Source organism: Aotus nancymaae, unplaced genomic scaffold, assembly GCF_030222135.1.
Source record: "Aotus nancymaae isolate 86718 unplaced genomic scaffold, 86718_ANA_hifiasm-v0.15.2.pri h1tg000036l, whole genome shotgun sequence".
Lineage (NCBI taxonomy): Eukaryota > Metazoa > Chordata > Mammalia > Primates > Aotidae > Aotus > Aotus nancymaae.
In genome coordinates, this window is record NW_026988450.1 from 89,549,485 (window position 1) to 89,569,774 (window position 20,290).

A 20,290-nucleotide genomic window follows, 5' to 3' on the forward strand; every position below is an offset into this window, starting at 1 on the left:
TATTGGAGTTCTGGAAATACGACCTGGGGCGGAGTGAAGATGAAGGCAGCCAGCCCTACTGAGGCCAGAACACGGCGGAGGGGTGGTGGGGGGGTGACAGGGGAGCCGGTGAGGGCCAGTGAGACGCCTAAGAGGGCCTGGAGAGGCATTGCCCCCATGGGTGAGCCCAGGTCGCCTCTGCATGGACATGCTGTGTGGCTCAGGGGAAGCCTCTGACCCTCTCTGAGCCTCAGTTGCCTCATCTGTAAAGCAGGGAAGATGACATTCATCTCGAGCCCTGGCGGGAAGCCCACTGGGATAAGATGTGGCTCACTGCATGGTAATGCTGTCCCCATAAAGTCCTGTATGGCAGTGACAGTGTCTGTACTGCCAAGCACCCTCAGGTGATGGGTAAGCAGGACGCTCACCTGCCTGTGGGTGCTGTCCACAGCCCCTGCGGCCCCGGCTGTGGATGGTGCTTGGGCTCATGACTGTTGCGGGTTGAATTGTGTCCCCCCCAAAAAGAGATATGAAGTCAGCCATCGCTACCTGTGAATGCGACCTTATTTGGAAATAGGTATTTGCAGCTGTCATTAAGTTGAGGTCGCTAGGGTGGGGCCCTAACCCAATGACTGTCATCCTCATAAGAAGGGGAAATTTATTCAGATGCTGAATTTAACTGTTCAACTGCTGAACCACTCAACAGACATGAACTAAAACTTACTTGACAGCTGGAAAAAAATAAGGGGAAATTTAGACCCTGGCACAGAAAGGAAAACGTCAGGTGACTACAGGGGAAGAGACGAGCGCGTGCAGCCTCAGGCCCGGGGCACCCCGCGTGGCCACGAGTCGCTGGGAACCAGAAGCAGTGAGGAAGGACCTGCGGGTTTCAGGGGAGCATGCCTGGCCACACCTCGGGTTTAGACTTCTGGCCTCTAGCACTGGGAGATGAAACATTCCTGTTGCTTTGAGCCCCTGGGGCATGCATGTTGGTTACAGTGCCCTAGGAGGCTGGCACTGTCTGTGCCCCGGATGCCTGCAGAACCCTCTGTGCCGAGACCAGCTCGGCAGCGGAGACCCCCCCAGGTGGCGCTGAAGGCATGGAGAAGCAGACACCCAGGAAGAACAGCAAAGCGGGACTCTCTGGGGCCAGCAGCCTTCCGAGCCGAGAGCCTCAGGGGCTGACGCATTCCGGGCTGAGGGCCTCGAGCAGATGCTGACCCAGGCATTTATTCTATCTGAACAGGTGATACTTATTAACAAACAGGTGCTCTGTGTGTTCTCACAGAACCAAGAGAAACTAGGGAGGCAGCTGGTTTCTGCTTACCACTGATCACGGACAAACCAGAAAGCATTCTCCACGAGGGAGCCCCGGGGGCAGGTCACACATCCCCGCTGGAAGCACTGTTTTCCCCGTGTGTGGCATCCATGGACTGCTTTGCTGCTTTAGAATGCCCCAAGCAGTTTTCCACGTGTGGCGTTGGTGGTGGCAGTGGCAGTGGCCAGAGGGGCTGGGGGGTGGGGGAGTGGGTGGCTAGGTTTTCCTTGCCACTGTTATTCTTAGCAAACAATATAATTCCATCATACACTCAGCATTTCTCAGCACCTGTATGTGGCCAGGCCAGGAGGCCTGGGGGGCTCAGTCTTACCTTTGGGGGCTGGGCACGGCTGCCTCTTGGGCCTGCTGGGTGGGCTGAGGCTCCCCGGGCAGGTTCAGCTCCAAGACATAGTGCATCTAGGTGAGGAGGGCCAGGAAGATCTCGGGGTAGGCCTCCTGCATGGCCTGCTTGAACTCCCGGGCGAATTGCAGCTCATGCAGCGTGTTCATGGCCTATCAGGGGCAGGCGTGGAGTGAGACTCCCAGGCCCTGGATCCCGGGACCAGGGGTTTTGACCCACAAAAGCCACATCTGAGAATGCTCGTCCCTCCCTGCTCCAAGCTCTTCAGGACCCAGTCCAAGTGTCCAGATGCTGTCCCTCCCTGTGGGCCTGGCCCTCTCCTGCACCCTCTGCAGCCACTGCTCGGGTCTCACTGCTGCTGGATGGCCTGGTAGTCCCCAGCCTCCCCCAGCTGTTCGCCTGGATGCTGTCCACCCCGCACCCCTGCAGACCTCCACCTTGACGCAGGGATTCCCCCCAACTGCACCCTGGATGCCACCATCAGCCCTCTGCATTTTGCTTCTGTCTGAGGGTGACCTGCTGGCATCTGGCCTCTCCGCTTTGTTGCCTTGAAGGCAAGGTCCTATACTGTGTGGTCCCACGGTACTCTCAGCTCTGTGACTGGCACACAGCAGGGCTTGATGCCTGGGAGTTGGGGAACCCATGGTCCTGGCAGGCAGTTAGCTGATGGCAGCCTTAGCTCCCAGCCCCCAAGGCCTACTGTGCCTGCAGGGCACTCAGTCCAGAATGTTCTCAGGGTGGGGGCCAGCACTGAGGAGTAATGACCAGGGGAGGGCAGGAATTGGCGGCGCGGTGGGGTGCAGGGAAGGCTGCCCACTACGCCTGGGTGGGTCTCACCAGGGCTGCTGTGTGGTTCTCCGGCAGGGGGCAGTATCAGCCCAGGGCTGGGGGGTGTTGGGGATGGCCAGCTGACAAAGCCTGGGACCCAGGGGGTGCTCTCCCATCAGCCACCACTGTTAAACCACAGCCCTGCTGCAGACAGCAGCTTGTCTGAGGGGCTCCGGGTGGCAGGGGGCTGCTGTGAGCTCTGGGCCACTGCTAGGGGGCACTTGGGGCAGGGACTCAGCATGGAGAGCTCTACACAGGAACAGCTGTGGCCTCATCAGGCTCCAGGCAAGGGGCACAGGTGTGGCCATGCCCGGAGGGGAGCTCCTGGCTCCTGGGAGTGTGAGGCGGTGCTGGGCTTATGAGGAAAGCTGGGGACTTCCTATGGAGGGAGGTGGACGATGGCAGCTGCAGAAGGCAGCCTCTAAGGTTCTTCCAGAATCTATGACTCCCCAGAACCCAAGCATGGGGAGGGCTATCAAGTCTCTCCACACCCTCTCCCTCTGCCTGAAGCCCCTCTCCCAGGCTCCCCACAGCGAGTGAGTCCCCTTGACAGCCCGGGGCACTGACGCGAGTGTCCTGATTCACAGACAGTAGCCCACAGCCCTTGGCCAGGAGGTGGGAGCTGGGCTTGGGCGGTCAGCCCTGGGTGGCTTTCCTCCAGGCTGGGGCTGGAGTGGGTGCAGCAGCCTGGATGTAGGGTACCCCCCACAGCCTGGCACACAGCGGGTGTCCAAGTTGTGGCCAGCATCTGACAGGGCGGTGGCAGAGACTCACGGCCAGCGAGCGCAGGGAGGTCCTCTCCTTGGGGTGGAGGCTGCTGTCGCTGGCATCAGTGGGCAGGGGTCGCTCCTGCAGCCAGCCCAGCAGTGTGGTCAGCACCAGGTGGCTCATGGGCAGCTTGGCCCCCAGGGCCCTCCACAGCTGGAAAGTGTGGCTGTGGGCAGAGAGGGCACATGAGGGCAGTGCTGCCACCTGGGCCTGGCTGGGCTCAGCCACACCAGCAGGCCACTGTTGCCAGGGCCTGCATGCCTGGAACAGCAAACCTAGGCTGGGTCCTGAGCTGGACCCTAGTGGGGTGGGCCCAGTGCAGATAAGAGCATTGCAGGTCAGCGAGGGAGGGGCCCGAGGCGGGGGCCGGACATGCGCCCCTGGTCCCTGCTTGTGGTCTCATATCCACACCGGCCTCCTCCTGGGTCTCCCCACTTTCAGGGTCTCCCTGCCAGCTCCTCACCCATGCTGGAGGTTTCCTAATGTATCCCCATCTCCCAACTGCTTGTCACCTTCCTTGGCTCCCAGGTCCTGCAGACCAGAGCCCCAGCCAGCACTCAGAGCCATGGCCTTCAAGCCCTCTGGTCTCTGACCTCCAGCCCCTGCCTGCCCTTCCCTTCCTCTCCTTCCCATCCTCTGGGGCTCCCACCTGTTCAGTTCTGGTGTTTAGAGCACTCCTCGTCTCAGGCTAACTCCCCTCAGCCCTTAGGGCTCACCACAAAGTCACTTCCCTCTGGAAGCCTTCCGTGACTGTGCCCTCCTAGTTCTGGGTTTGTGGGGTCCCAGCTCCTCAGGCCCAACCTGCTTCAGGTTACAGGTCATCACTAGCACCAGCACAGTCTTTACGGTTGTACAGTGCCCGTTTTGCAGACTGCAGAGAGGAGACCTGCCCTGATCAAGGCCCTGCCTCGTAGCTGGGAAGCCAGGCCTGTCCAGCTGGTGGCCCTTCCATGGATCCGTGGGGCATGGCCCGGTGAGGCCTGGAGGGAAAGAAGGGCCAGCTGGGTTGCCCTGAGAGGCTGGTGACCTCGATGACCCTGTTTACTGCCCTAAATGGTCTTTGGGTCTGAGTGTTGAGTGGAAGGGGTTTGAGGGGGAGGGGAACCCCTGGCATGAGGAGCTGGGGCTGGGAGGACCACAGGAGGGTGGCCCTGTGTGCCCCCACCCCTGCTTTAAGACACTCAAGGGCAGCTGCCCTTGAAACCTGGGGAAGCCAATCCAGGCCCATCTGGCTCTTGGCTGAGCGGGCACAGCAGCTCGGAGGACTCCAGGAGTTCCTACCCAACTGGAAAGAGTTTGGAGTCAGAAGGGTCTGGGCTCAGACCCCCACTCTGCCCCATGCTGGCTGTGTGACCCTGGGGGAGTCACTTAGCCCCTCTGAGCCTTGGATTCCTTACTGCAGAGTAGTGGGCAGTGCCAGCCTCATGAGGCTTAAACAGGATTCTTCCCTGAGTCAGTGTGTGTGCCCAGAGGGCAGGTGTTTCTATTCTGCTCCCTGCGGGCCTGTCCCCCAGTCAGCAGGTGTGAGCCCAGTGCCATCACGTGCAGACAGTGTCCCAGGGGACCAAGCAGTGGTGGAATCGGCAGGAATCTCAACCTCCTGTGCGTGACAGCCTTGCGGGGACACAGCAGGAATCGTGGCGCGCCAGATGCTCAGTGCTGTTCCAGAGAAAAAAGCAGCATAGGGGGCCGGGGGTGAGTCTGGGTGCCTCCAGTTTCAGATAGGGCAATCAGGGACACGTCCCCTGAGAAGGGGACACTTGAGCAAAGCCCTGAGGATATTGGGAGGGAGTCAGGCAGCAATGCGGGGGAGGGGACAGAAGCTTCCAGACAGACAGCCAGGGGGCAGAAAGAAAGGCCAATGTCACCAGGGTGGAGTGGGAATGGGAGGGGAGAGGAGGAGAGGCAGGCAGTGAGGTCATCGGGGCCACAGCACGAGCTTGGTGGCTGCTGTGGAGACTTTGCCATTGGGTTTGAGTGAGATGGGACCACTGGAGGATTTTACAGGGACGTGGCATGACCTGCGTGTGTTCTTCGAGGACGGGGGGACGACTGGAAGTGGGCAAGCCACTGGAGGTGAGAGCCAGTGGTGTCCTGGACTAGGGTGATGGCAGCGGGGGCAGGACACAGGCAGAGGTGGAGCTGGCAGGGTTTCCTAGGGGCTGGGACATGGGTGTAGAGAAGAGTGCGGACGGCACCAGGAATTCCAGCCTGAGCCAGTGGGAGAACGGAGTCACCAGGTGGGACATGGGGAAGCCTGCAGGAGGGGCGGGTTGGGGGAGGCCAGGGGTGGGGCCTGGCTGGGTCAGTGGGAGACACCTGTGTGACACCCAAGCACTGCTTTCAGGGTGTCGGGGAGGGGCCTGGGCCAGAGGGGTCAGTGTTTAGGGGATATATGAAGCCATGGGATGGATGTGGCAGCCATGGAGGTGAGTGTAACTAAGGAGGGGATCAAGGGTCAGCCCTGTGGCCAGGGCTACGAAATCAGGGAGATGAGCCGGTGGAGGAGGCTGAGCGGGAGCGGCTGGGGAGGGCATTGTTCCCAGGAGGAGAGAGTCACTGGCTGAGTCAAATTCTGCTGACGGGCCACATAAGGTAGGGACAGAGAAAGGACCACTGGACTTAGTGACATGAGGTTACTGCTGACCTTGACAACAACCGTTCTATTGGAGCAGCAGTGGACAAAGTCTGGTTCATGTGGGTTTAAGAAGTAATGGGAGCTACAACTCACAACCCAAACGCAACCCAATTCAAAAGCGGAGAAGGAGCTTGAATAGACACTTCTCCAAAAACAACATACAAACGGCCAATAAGCACATGAAGAGATGCTCAATGTCATTCATCCTCACGGAAATGCAAATCAAAACCACAATATGTCACTTCACACCTACTAGGGTGGCTACAGCCCCAAGATGGAAAACACCAAGTGTTGGCGACTACGTGGAGAGACAGAAACCCTGGAACCTTGCTGGTGAAAGTAGAAAGTGGTGTAGTTGCTATGGAAAACGGTATGGCCATTCCTCAAAAAGCTAAACAGACTACTGCCACGTGGCCCAGAAACTTCACTGCTAGGGGCACACTCAAAGTAACCGGGAGAAGGGACTCAAACATGCTTGTATGCCAGTGTTGACAGCGTCATTATTCATGGCGGCCCAAAGGCGGAGGAAACCCAAGTGGCCATGTCGTCTGCCCATGCAGTGGATTACTATTCAGCAATGAGAAGAAATGAAGTGCAAACACGTGCCACATACAGCACGGACAGACCTTGAAAACAGGCAGAGGGAAATAATCCAGACCTGAAAGGACAAATATATCATTCCACTTACATGAAATGTCTAGAATAGCCACGCATAAGGCAGAAAATAGATTAGAGGTTACCCGGGGCCTTGGGGAGGGGGAGATGGGGAATTATTATTTGATAGTTACAGAGTTTATTTTTGGAGTGATAAAAATGTTTTAGAATTAGACAGTGGTGATAGCTGTGCAACAATTGCAAATATAATTAATGCCTGAATCATACACTTAAAAGTGAATAAAATGGCATAGTTTATATAATACATATTTAATACAATTAAAAAATAACATGCCAAACCCATTGAACTGTACACTTTAAATGGCCAAATTGTATAGTATGTGAGTTATATCTCAATAGATCTGTTTTTTAAAAAAACGAATGAGAAGACTCCTCTTCCAGTAGTGGGGCACTAAGCTACTTGAATCAACTCCTCCATTGAAAACAACTCCAAAGGTTGGAGAAAAATATAAATAATTAATCTGGGCGTGGTGGACTAACACCTGTAATCTCAGCACTTTGGAAGGATGAGGTGGGCAGATCACTTGAGGTCAGGAGTTTGAGGCCAGCCTGGCCAATGTGGTGAAACCCCGTGTCTACCAAAAATACAAAAATCAGGTGTGTGGCATGTGCCTATAAATCTAGCTACGTGAGAGGCTGAGGCATGAGAATTGCTTCAATCTGGGAGGCAGAGATTGCAGTGAGTCAAGATTGTGCCACAGCACTCTAGCCTGGGTGATGAAGTGAGATCCTGTCTCAAAAAAAAAAAAAAAAAAGAAATAAAATATAAACAAGGGTCCTGGGAGTATTAAAGAGATGACAAGACTGTAGTCAACATGTGGGGAACATGATGACCCTCAGGGGTTGGGAGCAGGAAAGCTGATGCTTTGGGGGCATCTGACAATTCTAGACAATTAGATCCTTAGTTTTGACAACTTTGTGGGATAAAAGGACAGAGACTGAAGCTGAGAGACGGCACAACATGGTTAATCTCATAGGAGACCCTCCGCCACTTCCAGGCTGGTGCTTAAGTGGGTGTGAAAAAACCCAAGCAAATTTCAGCCAGGTTTGAATTGTGTGGGGGGCATCCAGGGAATCTCAAGCACTGGATTTGTCTTAAGGTAATCATGGGCTGCAGTATCCTTAGGTGATTGGCGGAGACAAAGACAAATTGTCTTAGTTGGAGGAAAATATCTTAATTGTGGGCCTCAAATTATTCCTACATTTTTTCTTTCAAAAACAACATCTAGTACGTAGTCAAAGATAATCCAACACATGAGGAAGACAGACTCCATTGGTGACATACAGCAAGAATAACAAAGTAGACCTGAAAACTTAGAATTATCAGGCATGAACTATGAAACAAATATTATGAATAAAGAAATAAAAGACAAGCTTAAAAATGTCTCCAGGGACTAGGAACCTATAAGTGATAGAGCTGGTGAGACAAAGAACCAAAATGACTTTTTAGAAATAAAAAAAACCAAATCTGAAATTTAAAAATATGCAGTGGAAAACTTTAACATCAGAATGACATGGTTAAAGGAGAATTAGTGAACTAGAAGATAACTCAAAATAAATTATACAGAATTCAGCAATGAGGTACACAAATATGGGGAAGCAGAAGGGAAGTAAGAAATTGTGCTGCATATCTTCTGCTTGCCCCTGCAGATCTAATCTCTGCTGTTCCCCATCCTGCCTCATGCCCCAGGAAGCTGACCTGTATAGACTGCATCAAGAGACTCTCTTGATCTTTGGCTTCCAGTTGACTTGGTTAATGGTAAGCACTAGCGGGAGGTCAGAAGGTGGGAGTGGAGGAAGTGAGGGCATTTATACTCCATCTCCCTGTGAGTGGCCACAGGATTGCTGTGTCCATCTGTCCTGTGGTCTAGCCATGCAGACATCCTTGATTCTTAGAGCATGCCCGTTCCCTGCCCCTTTAGGTCTAGAAGGTGGCAATGACTCAGCATTGTTGCTATTCCTGGGGCACTGTCCCTTCCCCTGTCAGTCACATTAAACTCTACCCTTGTCCAATAGTTCTTTCATTACATTTTCCACCTTGGCCAATTTGAGTGTGTTATCTGTTCCTGACCGCACTCTGAGTGATCTAGTGAAATAGAGGATATGGTGAGATATTGACATGTGCCTAATCAGTGCCTTAGAAAGAAAGTGAGAGAGGATGCAGGAGAAGCACTATGTGGAGCGATAATGGCTGGGATTCTTCCAGAACCAGAATATTCCAGAACAGGAATTCAAAACAGGATTAAAAAAAAAAAAATCCACTCCTAGACACACTGTGGTGACTTGTCAGACAAATAAAAACAAACAAAACAATGAACTTCCCAAACCAGAAAAAAAACTGAGTACTGTAAAACCAGTCACAGGATAAAGCACATAGCACCATAAAAAAAGCAGCAGTCCCACTCACAGCTGACTTCTCAACAGCAGCAATGGAAGCTGGTTGACAATGGAATGTTACCTTGGTGTGCAGAAAGAAAATAACTGCCAACATAGAATTCTATACTCAGTGAAGTGTCTATCAAGATTGAAGAGAAAATAAAGACATTTTCACATAAAAACTGAAAGCATTTGCTAACAGCAGACCCAAACTAAAGGAGGTTCTAAAGGATTTGCTTTAGGTGGGAGGAAAATGGCCTCAGGTAAGGGGTGTGAGGCTTAAAAAGAAATGAGGAGCAAAGAAAATAGTGAAAATATGGGGAACTCTAAATAAATATTGACTTGTGAGATTTAAAAATATACAGAGTTAAACAAGGAGGGCATTAAAATTGGGAGTGTATTAAGTCAGTTGAAGATTTTGAAGGTTCTTTTTTTTTGGTCTGGAAAGAAAGTAGAGATGGTAAATTCAGTCTCAAATATATAAACAGTTATAGTAAATGTAAACCGAGTAAGTGCTTCAGTTAAAGACAAAGATCATCAGGCTATAAAACCCAACTAAATGCTATTTACAAAAGACACGTCTAAAACAAAAGAATGTAGAAATATCAAAAGTAAAAGTCTGGAAACAGGCATACTATGCAATATCAATAAAAGAAAACTGGTGTTGTTATATTACTAGAGACTTAATATTAGACAATATAAACTCTAAAAAACTGTAGTAATATTAGGCAAATGGAAATCTCCAACAAGTATATGCAACATAATGCCCTTCATATGAGTATAAAAATTATAGCCTACATGAAATTATAATTTATATGAAATTATAAAAACAATAAAATACTTTTAGGAATATGTTTAAGTGCAATAAAACTAAATAAAAAGAAAGCAAGAGAATGATGAACCTTAGACGGGGTGAGCCAGGGGAATGGAACTCAGCAATGGCGGACAACACAACAGAGACACGTGCAGGATATTTGAGTAGGCATATCACCAAAGAGGCCAAAAAGAGACGAAAAGATGTCCAGCTTCTTTATTTAAACATGAAAGTGAAAGTGAACACCACAACACTGATTAATAACACCACCAGATTGGCTAAAACTTTGATTACTGGCTAAAAAGTGAATGCTAAGTGTTAGTAAACTGCAGAGCAACAGGGACTCTTAAAAAAATACTGCTGAGTGTGTGAATCAGTACAAGCTCTTTGGAAACATTTTGCATTATGTATTAGAGTTGCATATATGCGTAGCTTTATGATCCAGGCATTTCCATCCTAGATGTATACACGTTGGAAACTGAGTGCTTATGTACATCCAGGCACACGTGTAAGCAAGTTCACCACAGCACTGCTAACCATAGTACCAAATAAAAAATGACCCGAATGTCCACCTATAGTAAAAAGAATAATTGGCATTCATAAAATGGAACATGATATAGCAACAAAAATGAATGAACTACAACATGTTAAAATGAATCTTATAGACACATAATATTGGAGGAAAAAAAAAGGCCAGACAGACTGGGCATGGTGGCTCATGCCTATAATCTTGGCGCTTTGGGAGGCCAAGGTGGAAGGATTGTTTGAGGCCAGGAGTTTGAGATCAGCCTGTGCAACATAATGAGACCCCCATATCTACAAAAAAATAAATAAATTAGTCAGGTGTGGCAGTGCATACCTGTAGTCCTAGCCAGTCAGAGGCTAAGGTGGGAGGATCAGTTGAGCCCAGGAGTTTGAGGTTACAGTGAGCTACGATTGCACCACTACACTCCAGCCTGGGCAGCTAAGCAAGACCTTGTCTTAACAAACCAACAAATGAACAAACAAAACCCAAAAACCCAAGCCAGACAACAGAATACTGGAAGAGTGCGTATTATATGATTCTGTTTATACTTTTAGGACACACCTCACCCTTATTTCCGGTACCTCTAAGAAAGAAAAATTGGCCAAGATGGGAGTCTTATAGGAGACCCCAACATAGAGCTGGGACCCAAAGGTCTGCATGTGCAGTTTAAGTGTGATCCAAATAAACAGAACTCTGCCCGGCAGAAGAAAAATCGAGCCAACCTTTATGCTTCAATCAGCACAGTGGGTAAAAGTGGGAAGGGGTACAGATATCCTGAGAATTTGAACCCAAACCTGTTTGGATGTCTGAATTCACACCACCAATGTGGCCCAATAAAATCTCAAGCAGAGACTTTTAAATTTAAAGTGTTCTCTAACTAACAGTGTCCCCGGGTGACTGGCAGAAAACTACATAAATCCAGGTGTAAGGGACCATCAATGTAACATGCACTCTGATTTCATAAATGTTAAAATGTAAACAAAATACTTCTTAGAATTGAAGAAATAAGATAAAAATTCCAATACGATAAAATAGAACTGTACACTTCTAAGTCGCTGAAGACGATGCCCATTGCCTAGGTCTCCACCTCCCAAAATTTCTTTGACATATAACAAAAAACAAGAAGGGAAATAAAACTGCACAAAAACTATGACTCCAGCGCAATTCCAGAGAATTCCCAAACTTCAAAATTACTCTAAGCAGAAACAAGAGTGCCATCCTTAGCACAAAATCTCTACCACTCCCACCCCATCTCATTCTCCCAGAAGGCTTTGATAAAGGCAGGCTGAGAGAACCTGTGGGGGAGGAGAGAAGGGAGGAGCTAGCAACAGGGCTTAAGATTGATCTAAAGCATCTTCTGGAAGACTACGTCCATCCTAAGTCTTAAAAAAGAAAAAAAAGTTCAAGTAGGTCAGAGCCCCAACCACAGAGAAGTGACTTAAAAGTATGCCTGATTTGAAGGTCAGTCTTCAAAATGCACAGATTTTGGGAGAGAAAAGGGCAAAAAAGAAAGGAAAGTATCCTTTGGAGATTAGGTAGTGACAGGGAAAGAGGTAAAAGGGTAAAATGCAACAGAAATGGAACAAAAAAATTGGAGGATCCATAATCCTTTTGCTTATCACTTGTCTATTAAATTATCTGGACTTTGCTGTATTGACAGAAGAGGGTGCCATTGAACTTAAAATCCTATAAAACACTCAAAGAATACAAACATGAACAGAAACAAAATGAGCAGATCCATAGAGTTATTGTAAAAAATAAGAAAACAAACATCAGCACACACAAAATAAGAAACTCTCCCTGGAAAAAATCAGGATGCTGGAAAAAACCCTAAGATAACATTAATTTTACATGTCATTAAATATGCTCAAACAAGCATTTAAAGATATGAAAACTATCTTGAATTATGAATTCAAAAAAGGACAAAAAATATCCAATAGGAACTGAAAAGAGTTGACTTCAGGTAAGAAATGGATGAGATGAAAAAATTATCTCAGAAATGAAGAAAAATTACAGGATATCCAAGAGAGATAAGACTCAAATGATAATTTAATAAGGGGCATTTAGGAAAACGAGAGCAGCCAAGAGAGTGAAAGTGAATTTAAGAAAGAGTAAAAGGGGTCAGGGAGAGAGTAGTGGAAATGGAAGACAGGAGGAATAGCAATTGTATTATTGGAGTCCCTGAGGAAGAAAAACAGCAAGGGAACGTGACTAATACTTAACACGGTAACCAAGAAAACTTTCTAGAAACAGCAACATTGAAAAGATCTCAATCTACATAATCAATAATACTTAACACGGTAACCAAGAAAACTTTCTAGAAACAGCAACATCAAAAAGATCTCAATCTACATAATGAAGGGATGTACCAGGTGCCTGGGAACATTAATCCAGAATGATCAACTCTGAGACATTTCCTAAGTAAATGATTAGATTTCAAAGATTAAAAAATATCTTAAAGTCTCTGGGCAATAAGATCAAATAACGTACAAATGCCAAAAAAAAAAAAAACACCAAATAAACAAAAAAACCCTGTGGTCATTCACTTTTAGAAAACAATGCAAGGCAACAGGGAAACAGCATTTTAAAGACTTAGAAAATGTCAACAAAGAATTTTATATCCAGCCAAGCCATTCTTCAAATAAACAACTTTCAACATAAAAGAACTTAAAGAATTCTGAATCATTTGGAGGGTGAGCTTCTTCAGACTAAGGGCTGACTGGAGAACTTCAGCCTAGGAACTGACGGTGTGTGTGTGTAAACACACAGTATGGAGATGAGGGTGGAGCACTGGAGTGTGAATGTGAAATGTTTTGACAGAGTACGAATATGTAACTGAAAAATGGGAGAAGAAAGGAGACAGAAAGAGGCAAATAGAATAATCTCACTGACTGTTGTGCAGAAAACAGGTGGGAATGAGAGTATTGGGGTAGGAGTGGTGGCATGGACACAGGAACAAATTGAGGACTAGCTCTCCTAGGGACAAGGCAGAGCACCTTTCCATGAGGCACACCCACTGGCGTGCCAGGCCGGTTTGCCATTGCCATGGCAACACCACACGGTTACCACCCCTTTCCATAGCAATGACCTGAGGACCCAGAAGTTATCACCCTTTCTCTAAAAGTTTCTGCATCACCTGCCCCGTAATTTGCACATAACTGCAGAAGTGCCTCTGAGCTGCTCCTCTGGATTCACTGCCTCTGGGTGTCCCTGCTCTACAAGGAATAGCCCCTCTGCTGCTGCTGTGCATGGCCGCTTTGATCCAAGTTGCTGTCTCCCACCATGGGCTTGCTCTTGAGTGTTTTCCTGGGCTAAACTAAGAACCTTCCTGGGGTAAGACCCACTTTCAGGGTTTACCTGCCCTGGATCAGTATCAAATAAAAAGGACAAACCTGGCCGGGTGCAGTGACTCCTGTCTGTAATCCCAGCACTTTGGGAGGTGGAGGTGGGCGGATCATCTGAGGTCAGGAGTTCAAGACCAGCCTGGCCAACATGGCAAAACCCTGTCTCTACTAAAAACACAAAAATCAGCTGGTTGTGGTGGTGCACACCTGTAGTCCCAGCTACTTGGGAGGCTGAGGCAGGAGAATTGCTTCAACCCAGGAGGCAGAGGTTGCAGTTAGCTGAGATTGCACCACTGCACTCCAGCCTGGGTGGGTGACAGAGTGAGAGTCCATCTCAAAAAAAAAAAAAAAAAAAAAAAAAAAAGATAAACCTGATATTAAAGGGCTGAATAATAAAAATGGGGATTAAGGGCATTAAAATAGGTTAGGAGCACCAAGATAAAAACTAGACAAAAGTACGTTTCCTAGATTCAAACAAAATTGAAGTTAAAAAGCAAAGAATGCACATCTTGTAGAAAAAGAAACGCAGCCAATGTAATGAAATACACACAACTACAAAATGTTGTGACAGACCAAACATATCAGTCGTGTCAATATCAAGAGCCTTCCCTCACCTATTACAACGGATTTTCAATCTGGATCACAAATCAGGACAAACTTTGTGTCGTATGTAAGATGGAGACCAAAGGGACTCCCAAAGGCTAAAATGAAGAAGTAGACAAATGCAAACGGGGCAGATGGAAAGAACAGAAAGCAGGGTTAATGCTTCTGAACACGTAACGCAGAATTCAAGTCCCCGGAGCATTAAGCGTGACAAACAGGGCATCTCAGGGCTGAAAGTCATGGTTCATAAAGATACAATACTCATGAATGTGTGTGTGCTGAATAACACGGCCGCCACCTTCATGCAGTAGAACTCCAGGGGTTGAAATCATACATAGAGACACACCATCATTTCTTTACTGAGACTTTAACAGGCGCTCAGTCCAAGACAGATCAAGAGGACAGAAATTAAGTGTGTAGAAAACCTCGACAGCACAGTCAAGGTCCACCTCATGCACGTAGAGACACACGTGCTTCACTTTAGTGTGCTTTGCGGATATGGCAGTTTTTACAAGTTGAGGGTTTGTGACAACCCAGCATTGAGCAAGTCTGTTGGTGCCATTTTTCCAGTCGCGTGTGCTCACTTCACGTCTCTGTGCGATATTTTGCTAATTCTCACAATATATCAAACATCGTTACTATTAATCTGCTACGGTGATCTGCGATCAGTGATCTTTGCTGTCGCTATTGTAATTAAGGTACCGTGAGCCGTGCCCATATAGACGCTAAGTGGAATCCGTAGATGCTGTGTGTTCCGACTGCTCCTTGGGCCTCCCTATTTTCCAAGGCACAACGACATTGAAATTAAGTCAGTTAATAACGAAACATGGCCTCTAAGTAAGTGTTCAAGTGAGAGGAAGCGTCCCATTTCTCTCACTTTAAATCAAAAGCTAGAAATGATGAAGCTCAGCGAAGAAAGCGTGTTGAAAACCGAGACAGGCCAAAGGCGAGGACTCCCGTGCCAGTTAGCCAGGCTGTGAGTGCACAGGAACAATTACTGGGGGAAATGAAAAGGGCTACTCCAGTGAACACACAAATATGAAGAAAGTGGAGCGGCCTTATTGCTGGTATGGATAAAAAGTTTCATGGTTCGAAGAGAAGATCAAACCAACTACAACATTCTGTTAAGCCAACCCCGATCCAGAGAAGCCCTAACTCTCCAGTCCTGTGAAGGCTGAGAGAGGCGAGGAAGCTGCAGAAGAAAAGTCTGAAGCTAGCAGAAGCTGGTGCATGAGGTTGAAGGAAAAAAGCCATCTCCATAGCAAAAAAGTGCAGAGTGAAGCAGGACGTGCTGGTGGAGAAGCTGCAGCAAGTTCTCCAGAAGATCTAGCTAAGATCAGTGATGAAGGCGGCTCCACAGCACATTTTCAATGAAGAAACCACCTTCTATTGGAAGATGCCATCTAGGACTTCCATAGCTAGAGAGGTAAAGTCAAAGCCTGGCTTCAGAGCTTCAGAGGACAAGTGGACTCTCACGTGAGGGGCTAATGCAGCTGGCGACTTTAAGTTGAAGCCCATGCTCATTTCCCATTCTGAAAATTCTAGGGCCCTTAAGAATGATGCCAAATCCACTCTGCCTGTGCTCTGGACATGGAACGACAAAGCCTGGATGACAGCTTTGGTTTACTGAATATTTTAAGCCCACTGGTGAGACCTACTGCTCAGAACTAAAGATTCCTTTCAAAATCTGACTGCGTATCGACAATGCACCTGTCACCCAGGAGCTCTGATGGAGAGGCACAAGGTGACTGACGTTGCTTCCCTGCCTGTGAACACAACCACCATTCTGGAGCCTACGGATCAAGCAGTCATTTTGACTTTCAGGTCTTATTTAAGAAATACCCTTTGTAAGAGGGTAGCTGCCATACATAGTGATTCCTCTGATGGATCGGGGCACGAAGTACATTGAAAACCCGGAAGGGATTCCCCATGCTAGATGCCATTAATGACATTCGTGATTCATGGGGAGGAGGGCACAATAGCAGCGTGAACAGGAGCGCGGAAGTTGATTCCAACCCTCACGGATGACTTTGAGGGGCTCAAGACTTCAGTGGAGGAAGTAACTGCAGATGTGGTAGAAATAGCAGAACTAGAATTAGAAGTGGAGCCAGAAACTGTGACTGAATTGCTGCAATCTCACGATCAAACTTGAACAGATGAGGAGCTGCTGCTTACGGATGAGCAAAGAAAGTGTTTTCTCAGATGGAATCTACTCCTGGTGAAGATGCTGGTGAAATGACAACAAAAGATTTCGAATATTCCATAAACTTATTTGATAAAGCAGTGGCAGGGGTTGAGAGAATTGACTCCAAATTCGAAAGAAGTTCTACTGTGGGTAAAATGCTCTCAAGTAGCATCACGTGCTGCAGAGAAATCGTTTGGGAAGGGAAGAGTCTATCGATGCTACAAACTCCATTGATGTCTTACTTTTAAGAACTTTCTAGATGCCTGAACCTTCAACTACCACCATCCTGATCAGTCAGCCGTCCTCACCACCCACCAGGAAAAAGATTACGACTTGCTGAAGGCTTAGATAGTCGTTAGCATCTTTTAGAATGAAAGCATTTTTAAATTAAGGTAGGTACATTGTTCTTTAAAAAGACATAATGCTGTTGCCCACTGAACAGACCACAGTGTGGTATAAACAGAACTCTATGTGCACTGGGGAACAAAGGCACACGTGACTCGCTCTATTGTGCTGGTCTGGAACCAAATCCGTAATGTCCCAAGACAGGCCGGTATCTCAAACTCTGCGCCCTGACAGCAGAAAATACACCTCCTTCTTGAGTGCCAGTGGGACATTCACAAAAAGCCTTTAAAAGATTAGTAAATTCCATAAGCTAAAATCACGACAGACCACACTCCCTGACCACAGTGCAGTAGAACTAGAAGTGACCCACAGAACCAACAGGTGTGCTTCCACAAGGGAATTAGAGACCTCCCTGGGAACAACTCTTGGGCTCTGGGAGCTTGTGACAGCCCTGTTCTGGTGGCTTCGAAGTGTTCAGTGAAATGGGAGCAAGGCCAGCAGCTGGGGCCAGGGACCTGTGTGTGTGTAGGAGTCACTGTCTTCCTGCCAGGTGTGCCCAGGCCGGAAGGAGGGAGACAGTGAGGACAGGTGAGCGGGAGCAAGAGGGGCACAGGGCAGTGCATGATGGGTCCGGGGGGCAAGGCTCACTGGGTCTGGGGGTGAGCTGTCAAGATGGGAGTGCCTGAAGCTGGTGACGGTCACACCAAGGGATGGCGGAGGGAGTGGGTGGCTGCGGGGGATGGAGGACAAGGTTCTTGGGAGAGACGAGATCCGGGCCTGGAGAAGTCAGAGTGAGGGGCAGACAGGGAAATCCCCAGGAGTCAGGTGGGGGGAGTGAGCGAGGGGGTGTCCCTGACCGCAGCGAGGGGCCATCCAGGGCAGGTGTGTGTGGTGGGTGGGTAGCAGGGGGTGTGGACTGAGGACTTGGGGTCCAGAGCTGGGATTTTGCAAAGGGCAGGCCATGAGCAGACGAGGACCCTAGCCCATCTCCAGGCCCAGGGCTCTGAGGGCTGTGAGAGAAAAGCCAGCCCCACCTGAGAGGGCTGTGGTGGCCTCTGGGGGACGTAGGGGTGGTCTCTGGAAGGGCGGGAAGGAGAAGAGAGTGTCTGTGGATGAGGAGAGACAGAGGGCTTTGCTGCAGGGTGGTGGGGCTTTGGTGTGGGCTGGGGTCTTGCCAGGAGCACCCAGTGTCCTGTGGCCTCTCCATCAGGACAGGGTGGCTGGACTGGGGCAGGGGTTTCATGTGGAGCCGGGACAGGAGATGGTGGGCAGTGCCTCCCGTGTGCCTGCCCAGGAGGTGTGCGATGATGAACAGACGTGGGTTCCCTCCATACACCCAGCCCTATGGGGGTCCGTGTGGGCCATGATAGGGGCAGACAGGAAGGCAGAGGTCACCACCCTGCCTGGGGGAGGCGGGGGGTGGGCAGTGAGGGAAGAGGGGCAGGTACCTGTCCAGGGGGATGGAGATGTCCAGGAAGATGGCTACCAGCTCGGGGGTGTGGCTCTGGGCCAGCAGGGTGATGGCGTGCAGGGCATTTTCCTTGGCTTGGGGAATGCGGAGGGAGCACAGGTGGAGGCGGATGGCCCGGCCTATGCTGGCAACCTGTGCAGAGAGGGAGAGGTCTGGCAGGGAGGCACGGCCCTGCCCTGGGTGCCTGGAGGCAGAGGGAGGTCTCGCCCTGATGAGCACAGAGCCCCTTCAGATACGGCCCTGTCCTGAGCCATGTGAGTGGGGGACAGCCCTGCCCTGGATGCTTGGTCTAAAGAGAAGTCCCAGTCTGGGGGCACAGGTCCCGCCATGTTCTGCATGGCATTTGAGGTCTTCGAATGCTGTCCACGCTGCCCAGGCAGGCACTGGAAGGTCCAGGCCCCCCGCCTCCCATCTCATTCCTAAACACGCCACTTTGCACATGCGGCGCCCTGTGCCTGGAGCACCCTGCCTTCTCCCTGGGGTCTTACCTGCTCACCCCTAATGCTTAGTGCCAGTCTCGCTGCCTGAGCTCGCCCACATGCAGGACTTGGCACTGGGCATCCTCTCTCTGGGGTGCACCCCTCACCCCCTGTGTGGTCCCCTCCCCCACCAATAAATCCCATATGCTGTCTGGGCATCATCTGCCTGTGTGTCCCTGACTTCCCGGAGACCTCAGCTCCCCGAGGGCTGGTCCGTGCTGTTCCCATCCTTTCCCACCATTCCCATATTAGGGCACACAGCAGCTGCTCAGACCCTGAAGTCACTACCCAGGACCCAAGGGACTTGCTTGGGCCATTCATTCATTCATTCGTTCATTTGTTCATTCATTCGTTCGTTCATTAATTCGTTCATTCATTCATTCATTCATTCGTTCATTCATTCATTCATTTGTTCATCAGACTAGTTGCTGCCCAGGATGGGATCTGTGTCTCCCCGATCAGGCCCAAGGACCTGAGCCCCGGATGCTGACCGCTGGGCCCACCCTCCGCCCCCTGGCCCTTCCTGGCCTGGCTCCAATGCCCTCACAGTCTTCAGCTTGGCCCCGTGCTGCTAGATGACTGCGAGCAGCATCTTGGAGGCCGCCTGCACGCGGAAGGGGCTGGTGGAGCCCAGGCCGTCGATGGCTGTCCAGACGAGGTCATTCAGCTCCTCCAGCGTGAGCTGCTGCATGATCTCCTGTACAGCGCGGGTGGAGAGAGGCCGTCACCTTGGGCCACCCGTGCCAGGGCACCTGCCTCCCCACTTCCGCTTTTACTCCTTCTCCTTTGTCCCAGGCTCTCCCAAGTCTCTGGGCACATCTCGCCTCCTAAGCCCCTCTCCTCCGGGTTCCAAGCACCTTCCAGCGATTTGCAGTCTAGACTTGCGAATTTCCACATCTGTCAGAGCCAACCACGGCCTGGGCTCTTTTCCACACTCAGACCCTGTGCCTGTTGCAGGACCGTGTGGCCGGGCCAGTATCCCCACACCTCCTCACCGTGCTCTGCCCATAGGACTTCCTCATCTGCCAGCCTCAGCCCCATGGGGTCCTCCCCTGCAGCCAGGGCCTAGTCCTCCTTATGGGCATTTATCAAAGAGAAAGTGAACTTCCAGGCTGTGAAGGAGCTTCAAGGCCACCTGTGCCAAACCCCAGGCCCAGAAGGGTGCATGGGCTGCCCTCAGCCTTGGAGCAGGTAGGGGTGGGTGTGGCCGGGACCCAGCTCCTGTTCCCATGGCAGCACTGTCCCAGGACCCTGCCACCCTGTGGCATCTCCTCCCAGGAGTGGCTCTAAAGGTCCAGGAAGGTGGGTCTCACCTCCACAAGCAGCTGTGAGCTCAGGGGTAAGGAAGGGGCTCTCGAGAAATGCACGATGGTAGGTGTGACCCCCGCCTCATAACCTTAGACTATACTCTCCTGGAGGGGGGACCGGGGTTCGGTCACTGCTGCACAGGTAGAACTTTCTGGAAAGACTTCAGGCAGTGCTACTAGCCACACACAGCTGTTTACATTTCAATGTAAGTAAAATTAAACATTCAGTTCCACAGCAGTACTAGCCACAGTTCAAGTGCTGGCTCCCTGTGG

At 49.9% G+C, this 20,290-nt stretch overlaps 1 protein-coding gene and 1 non-coding gene across 2 annotated transcripts in view; one reads left to right on the forward strand and one right to left on the reverse strand.

The window, feature by feature from the left end:
• LOC105706910 (maestro heat-like repeat family member 5) overlaps positions 1 to 20,290 on the reverse strand; it is a 71,023-nt gene that overhangs the window by 14,182 nt on the left and 36,551 nt on the right. Inside the window, 4 exon segments of the mRNA XM_064384102.1 lie at positions 1,629 to 1,810; positions 3,261 to 3,420; positions 18,209 to 18,363; positions 19,258 to 19,407. Coding sequence (XP_064240172.1) covers positions 1,629 to 1,810; positions 3,261 to 3,420; positions 18,209 to 18,363; positions 19,258 to 19,407 — 647 coding nt within the window.
• LOC135278178 (small nucleolar RNA SNORD5) lies at positions 640 to 712 on the forward strand. The gene has a single exon (XR_010345730.1). It is a non-coding gene; the product is annotated as a small nucleolar RNA SNORD5 (small nucleolar RNA).